The sequence below is a fragment of the Eurypyga helias genome, unplaced genomic scaffold (genome assembly GCF_000690775.1).
Source record: "Eurypyga helias isolate BGI_N326 unplaced genomic scaffold, ASM69077v1 scaffold12340, whole genome shotgun sequence".
In the NCBI taxonomy this organism is placed as follows: Eukaryota; Metazoa; Chordata; class Aves; order Eurypygiformes; family Eurypygidae; genus Eurypyga; species Eurypyga helias.
Window position 1 is genome coordinate 2266 of NW_010226291.1, and position 8450 is coordinate 10715.

At 37.4% G+C, this 8450-nt stretch overlaps 1 protein-coding gene across 1 annotated transcript in view; it reads left to right on the forward strand.

The window, feature by feature from the left end:
* The first annotated feature begins 668 nt into the window (after positions 1 to 668).
* The window catches only part of OTUD7A (OTU deubiquitinase 7A), a 44480-nt gene continuing 36698 nt past the window's right edge, over positions 669 to 8450 (forward strand). The window contains exon 1 of the mRNA XM_010152487.1: positions 669 to 819. Within this exon, the coding sequence (XP_010150789.1) occupies positions 669 to 819 (151 nt within the window). The remainder of the gene's footprint in view (positions 820 to 8450) is intronic.

Below are 8450 nucleotides of genomic sequence, written 5' to 3' on the forward strand. Positions count from 1 at the left end.
TGAAATCCTGCCGGACCCTTCCTTTCTGCCTCTCCCAGCTGGGCCTCAGTTGGTCCAATGGTTGTACTGTGTATTTGTTGCAGGTGTTTCTGATGCGGTTTGTGGAGGTGGTTTCTTCACTGAAAACGCAACTACAGAAATACTACAGTACAGGAAGCTAGAAACATACCTGATACCCTGGATCCTCGGTACCCTTGGATCCAAAACCCTAGAAATTGACCTTGAGTGTCTCTGGGTGCTTTCTGACATAGGCTGCAGTTGAGGACAAGGGCTACCGCACCTACTGTCTCCTGTTCAAAGGCTGTCAGTGCTCAGCACCCCAGTTGAAATAGTTCTTCTTTCACATCACTTTGTACAGAGGACTCACAGTCTGACTTGAATGAACAGTGCCTGTGTTTAGCTGGATTGGAGTCTTCAAGTTGCAGAATTATTTGAAAACCAAACATAAGAAAAATCAATACGAATACGAAATGTTAAGAAAGAGAAAACCTTCCAGTATGAATGATCCACATACAGAGATGGATGACAAATTCTATTTGTTTTAATATGTTCTAACTTGACTGTTTTATCATTCTTCATAACATATTTTGGGGAAGGGAGGAAAAATGTGGTTACGTCACTTTGGGGTATATTCTAAAATCTTGCTTCTTTCTCTCCTTGGCAGATGGATGCCTTCTAGCCAACCAGCGAGGCCTACTGTTGCTGCATGTCTGGCAGCATCTCTGAATGATCACATGACTCTTGATATGGATGCAGTCCTGTCAGACTTTGTTCGGTCCACGGGGGCAGAACCAGGTCTGGCAAGAGACTTACTGGAAGGTAAGCTTTCTGGACACAAGTATTTCCTATGCTCACTGCTTGCTCAAAGCAAGAACCAGTCATAAAAAGACAACTGGTCTGTGGAAACAGACATTTAATAGATTTTTGACTAATAAGTCAACTCTTGTAATTAGCTGACCATAGATATATGAAGGTATGAGTTTTCAGGAGAAGCCTTAAAACGTTCTTAGTTAACAGTCATGCCTTAAAAAGAGAGGTGAGGGTGCTCTAGCTGAATTTTGTCATTCTCAGCTTCCTGAAAGTAGTCCTAAATGTTCCGGCTCACTGTACAAAGGAGCTAAGTTTAGTCTGAAATGGACTTACTGTAAAGTGACACAAAAACCACAGATATTTTTGCGTCCCAATGATTAATATGCATAACTGAACTTCATGGTATTGGAGTCAAATGGCTGAAATGATTGAAAGTCATCTAAGAAGTTGCATCAGAAAAATAACTGTATCTTTTTATTTATTTTATTGTAGTTGGCTTAAGTTTATAAACCTGAAAGTGGAAAAACCCTTTGGATATTTGAAGGCATTTTGTAATAGCTTTGTTAATTTCTTCTGATGTGGGCTAACAACAATTGTGAAGATGGGAAGTCAGAAATTAGTAGGTTGTATCTATGTAAATTGCAAGGTGGTTCTGTGGGCTTCATACATGCATACTGGACTTTTTCTCTGAAAGGTCTGGAGGTTTTAAATCTTAATATGCTTTAAGAAACTGTGAAATCAAAGTAACTACTGAACAGACACAGCAGACTTAAAAGGGTATATATCTCCTTTTTGCAAGAGCAATTCCACTTTATGTGTTTATGTATGCTAAAAGCTTTAAATTTTGCTCTATGTTCCTTTTTTACCCTGGTTTTTTCAGTAATAAGGAATTACATTAACACAGAGGTGCACACAATTTTGCAGTATTTCCTAAGTCATCTGTGTTACATGTAATAAACTTTAGATTAGTTAGCTATAAATATCATTGCTGGCTCCCTATATTAAGAGATCCCTGTTTTGTTTGACTGACTTGATCAACCTGTCATTTTAGCCTAGGTTCTGTCTTGGTCTGTTGATCTTTCTGAAACAGAGTATGAGAAGGTTTTTCTCAGCAATATCAGGACAGGTTGTCCGTTACTGTGCTGATAGAGCATTGGCAAAATTCAAAAAAAGTTTTCCTACATATCAGAAGTGGTTCAGAAGAGTCAGTTACCTTGTTTTCCTTGCTATAAAGGATAATGCTTCCAAATAAATATAGAATGGTGTTTTTCTGTGTTGTGTACTTCTAATTTCTGTAGATGAATAAATTCACACCATACATGTTAACAAAGAAATAAACAATAAGGAATTTAATTATTCTGTACAGCCTAATAGACATACGCATCTAGCCCAGATTATTTCCTCCTACACAGTAATTTGTCAAAGTAAAAGGGATTGTTGTTAGTTCTGGACAAGATGTACTCACAGGAACATTTCAGCACATGTAGTTGTGGCTGCATTTGCTGTAACAGCTTCTAACACTTGGGGACAATAATTGATCCAGCAGTTTCTCATTTGTTTAAAAAAGACACAGAAAGGACTGCCACCCTACACCATTATGACTGGATTTTGTAGTTGTCACATTGTGTAGGTGCTCTGAGCTCTGTGAGCAGCACTGAAACCCATGAAGTAACTTCTTAATATTTGGAAGAGCAAGCCCCCCACAACGTGGTGCACAACGCTATAGCAAATGTATTGTGCTTGGTGTTGGAATGATGATGTCTGTATAATATTTTCAATTCAAAATCTGAAAACACGTGTGCACAAATATTTTTGAGAAATTTCAAGATTGGGTTGTATTTTGTAGCCCCAAAATGACTGTCATAGAGAACTTATACAAGCAAGCTTTTTTGGCTTAAACCTTCATTTCCATGTAATCACACATTTCGGACAGTTCTTCTAGGGTCCCATAACTCTTCTCTCTTTCTGATCTGCTCACAGATTCTGTTTTTCCAACTTTCTCAGACTGAATGTTCACACTGTGCTTCTGTGGTGTGTACACATCTTTTTCAGAGCCATTTCCAATACTCTTTCCTTTCTTTTGAGGGAAATTTCTTGAATTTATCCTGTAGACAATCAAGGAAACCAGTTTCTGCTTCCTTATCCAATTATTTGAATATATTAATTAGATTAATTAATTAATTCTGTGAATTCGTTTTTCCATTAAAATGTATATAAATATTTCAGACCTAAGGCCTTTTCCCGACTGTACAGTACAACAGTGGCAATATTTTTGACTGGATGTATTTTGTAAATGTACACCATTTGTGTTAAATAATAATTAAGCATAGCAAAGAATGTTAGTTTTATAGTTGTGTAGAGTTACATAACAGGCATATTGGAAAGGCTAGATTATGCACTGTTTTCAAGCTGAGGTTTTGACAGCACAAAATCATTTACCTTATGACTCCTATCGCTCAGCATCTCTCTTAATTCAGGAGACTCTCTCTCCTCTACCCTCCTCTGTACTAGTATAAAACTTTTCATGGGCCCACAGTGTGCCTGCATGCTTGAGCAATAGTTAAGTGAGCTATTTCTGGGCTGAACTCTCCAGATGATCTGTCTCCACATCAGAATCTGTCTTCCATCAGAAACTGCAGTATGTTTGCTCTGTGAGTTGCTGACAGTGTTTTATGCATTGAACACTCCATGCTTGATTTCGGTTAATTTTCTTCTTGGTATCTTTCTGTACTTCTTATGCTGAAGGGTTTTGGGGTTTTTTTTCCCCTCTACTCAGCACTCCTTGCTTTGCCCGTATGCTGTCCTGGACCACCCAGACTACTTCCATAATTTTTTTCAGTTGAAAGAACAGCTTTCTACCAGCCATGCCAAAATTCTTAGCTACTATTACGGCTGAATTATTAAAACAGGAAGCACAGTTGTTTCAGCTTGGTTATGATTACAAGATGTTGCAATGCTTAGGGCTACAGGGAGGACACTTGGTTGATAGGACTTATACCTTTGTCTATAATCTTGCAGAAACTTTACAGTAAACACCCAGCAAGAATTACCTTTTGAGAGCCTACACATTTACAGATAAGTGTCCTCATATTCATGGCTTCTCCAAGATATCATAAATCTTCATGTTTTTATGTTAATAATTACGAGTCAACCAAAGAATGATGAGTGTGTCCCTATGCAAATAAAAGGACACCAAAAGCTATTTGCTGACTGTACTGGATAATAAATAAAATCACAGGTTGGTAAGAATATATAAGCACCACATATGACAGCAAATTATAGAGTGGAGAGAGTGACTGTGACAGTTGCTTGGCTCTCCGAGTAGCATTTGACTCAAGGACATGGAAACTGGATCAGACGTTACACAGTGTGATGTTTCAGGAATCAGATATGCTTGAAGCAGATCACTTTGTATCAAAAACATCTGCTACTGACCTGTGGACCTGAGATCTTGACTCTGTGCACTTTCATTCAGGAGGATGGAGACTGTAGAAGTCTGTCTCTTCCAAAAAAACCCTACAACAGATTTATTCAATCAACCTGCCTGAAAATGAGCATTCTCATCACTGTAAATCTTACTTTAACAACCTTTCACATAATTCCTTGAGACAAAGGCTTCATTTTGAACTAGCAGTATCCAAGTACATAGTGTGAACCTCTATATACTTTCCTAAGTTTAAAAATACTTTTTAAAAATGGCATTCAATTCTCATATTGAATCTTGTGCACCAGGACATGATTATTACCAATACTTTTCCGCTGTATTTTCTTCCAAAATGTATTACCCCCTGTTTTTAAGCTTTTAAACTGTTGGTATTGTTATCCTGTCTTTCATGAGGAACTTGTTAGCTATAGGAAAATAGATAGTTGAAATACAGTCAGATACTTTAAAAAAAGGACACAGTTTGGGGCACAGAAGGACACAGTTCATTTCTTATTATTGTAAAAGTTTTTCCCTTACATGGAAGCATCCTGAGTTTTCATTAGATTAGGCTCATTTTTGAAAATAGGAGCTCCAGAAAAACTCTATTACAGTCCACGTGTATGTTTAAGGTTGTACCAAACTCTGCATCAGAATGAGGTCATCTGCTCTACTCAGTCTTCACCGCCTGGGAGGTCTGCTTCTGATGTTACTTGATTGTACAGTTTGCCAATACCACCCTTTCAGGTCTCTCTGCTTTTGATACTCATTTTCTTTACCCTTCATTTTATTTTTCAGTGATTGTTTAGCTCTTAATTGCAAAAATGTATACTCAGCCTTTAATCTCATTCATAGTTATGTACCTCAGTCATAGTTATCTATGTAGTTATGTGTGCAGCACAGGAATATATTATGGGGCAATTTACTGTGGGTGTACAAATGGATTAAAAAAAAGAAAGAATAAAAAGTATGAAAAGGGTTTTATTATACTTTCAGTTTTCCCCTTTGATCCCAGTTTAAAACCCCAAGAAACCAGTGTCAGGAAATCTTTAATATTCATAAATTTCAACTATCATTAGCTCTGCCAATTATATTTTAATGGATTGTACACTCTAAAGAAATATTCTTTTCCAGCTTCACTTCCATTTTTGGAAATCTTTGAGACATTGTTCACCACTCTCTGAGGTTTATGCCTTGTTTGTGTGCTGAAAGAACTGAAAGCATACTTTGGTATGTGCGTTTATGCAGAGTAGGTATTCTATTTTGTCATACTTCACTGGATCTCCATTTTGAGATTTTTTCTGTTTTACATATTTGCTAACCAACTTTTCAGATTCCCTTTTGACCTTTTTCCTGTTCACTAATACACATTCTTTAAAGTTTACTTACTTTTCCTAATTAGCTGATTATGATGAAGGTATTAATTCCAAGATATTTTTTAAACTGCTCCTTTACTGAAAAAGTTACCATCTGGATCTCAACATTTGCTGATCTTTTCTGCTAGTTTTCTTTAAATCAGTTACAATTTCTTTGCATGAGTGTATTATAAATCATCAAACATTGAAAAAAGCTCAAAAAACCTCAATAGGTTTTCGTTTCACAAATAAAATACAGCCACATAGTCCAGTCAAAGGGAGGTAGGTACCTATTGGTTTTGGCCATGATTGCAAGTTCTTGAGAAGTCTGGCTGGGATGGTTCTTCATCAGTCTCTTGTGGAGTTAAAGACAGTGTGAACTTCTACAGTTCTGCTGGAGAACCTGAAACTGCTACTTCATTTGCTCTTTGTGGCCTGGCCTCCTGAGTCCTGCATGCACCACTTACATGATTTTTGAAACTTCAGATTTATGCTAAGCATTCAGTTAAATGCTTTTCCTGAGATTAGGACTGATCATTCCAGGAGGCATTTGTCATTATTCTTTTACTTGCTGCTGTCAGTGCCTCAGTTTTCAAAAAGGTAAACAGATAGTAATTTTTTTAAAGCATTGAAAGGAAGTAGGTCTAAAATGAGCCCATTTCCAAGCTTTTTTAGATAATTTAATTTTTCACTTTAAACTGTTAATTGCTGTGGAAAAGAGCTGAAACAAGTGTAACATGAGTATTATAATCAGAAATTGTATATCAAACTTCAACCTCTTTCCCCCCAGCTATAATAGAAGCACGAGACGTTTCTGACATGAGAACTGGGTGAACATAACAGAAGGTGGGCAGACCTGAATGGGTTAGCATTGCTTTTTGCCTGCCTTTTAGTTTGTTGGCATGAAAGTATGCTAGAGGTAGGGCGGTCTAGATGCACTAATTACCCAGAGATTTGGATTTCAGCCATCACTTAATTTTGACAACAGGGGAAAACACAAGCAAACACACAAAAAATCTGAATTTTACTTAAAACCAGGCTAAAGTAAAAGCCCATGCTCAAGTGGTTAATATTGACAGGGCAATATGACAGTAAATGCGACCAAGGTGAAAGAAACAACAATCTCAGCAAAACGGTTTGAAAAGCAGCCCATGCTGGTAGGTGAGTTGTTTGCTGCTTTGTGCGTGATTAAATTAGGATATGTATTAGATCAGTGCCACAGGAAAACATGAAATCAGCTGTAGAACTCTCCAGGTGTCACCTTTGTATGCGCATGGTTGTAATGGCAGCCAGACCCAAAGGCACTCTGAAGTCAGTGAAAAGACTTCTTTGCCTCACTAAGCTTTGGGAAAATTCTTAGGCATAAACAGCTAGGGCTGCATGATAGAGAAAGGATTTCTCTTTGGCTGTGTTCGATCTCCAACTTCCCCAGTATCCAGGAATGAGGAGGGCATGTCCCTTTTCCTTCTGGATAGTCTAGGCTGGCACCTTGAGTCTCCCATGCATAGAACAGCAGTAATGCTTGAGTTGTTAACTATAGCCTGCTTAGAATGTGGCCTAAGGCAGAAAGAAAACCTTCAAGAAAATAGTTTAATCTTTAAAACAATTTATGCTATATTTGGTTTACAGTGCCAGGGCTGTTCAGTTAGAGGAGAGCTTAGTTTTCAGGAAGTAGCAGGTGTGCAGGTAATGACCCCTTGAATATAGGGAGAAGGCATGGGATGAAATATTTTACAAAGCCACCAGTATAGAACACCGTCACTGACTGGAGGTTTTGTGACATTCACTGGCAATAACAATAATAATAATAAAAATTATAAAACCATAAAAAGAATCCAAGCTGCAATAAAAATAATATATGTAACTGAAAAGCTGCCCTTTTACTTGTACAAATGGTTTCATTTATTTATATAAATGATGTAGTGTTTCACCATTTTTGAAATGTAATTGCTGTCTATTTCCAGCTGTATATAGCACTTAATTGAGGTATACATAGTTCACCATTAATTCAGAAATCAGGAGATTGGCTTTGCAGTCGTGAAATGTGTGTGGTAAAGGAGAGTGACCCTGTGTAAGATGACAGAGATGCAGTAGATGGGTAGACAGCTCCTCAAAGAATAGTGTATATAGGCCGAATTCAAAGAAAAGCACGTAATTAATGGAGAGGGAGAGAGAAATTTACAGTCCTGTCATGTGATTGAGTGTACAAAGCTAGCTCCCCAAAATAGTGTCTTATTCTCCTCTCCCTCAGACAGTTCCTTTTTTAGTTCTCTTGTGGAGGGCTTGGCAGAGGGAAGAGGAAGCTGAGCTGCTACCCATGTCTCCTTACACAAAGATCAAAATTGTCATTTCCAGCTGTCTGTTCAGCTTTGAGTGACTTAGCATTCGAGCTAATGAGGCAAATCTTAACAAAATGTCCTTGCTACACTATTTTGCTTTGAGAACATGGACCAAAATTAAATCTTGTTTTAAAACCTATGGTCAAATTTTATCCTAGTTTTGCATATAAGTTTTCCAGAAGGAATAAACTTGGTCTTGAGTTCCTCCTCTTACCTTATGCCTGTTAATATTTGTTAATCTATATCATGCCAAATAGGAAGAACTGAACTTGTGGATTGCTTTATTAGCAGTTAGTTTGTAAGAACAGACTTCTTACATGGGGAAGAAGCTGATGGTAGACTTCTTATTGTAACAGATTGTCAAAGTTTGGGGGCTTTTAATTGCTTATTTATATATAATTAATCATTGTGCACTGGCCTAGTGGGACAAAATGAGCATTGTTTAATGTTGATGAAAACTAACAATCAATCAATAGTCATGAACGACAGAAGCTGCTAATCAGGGGAAGGACTGCATAAATCAAG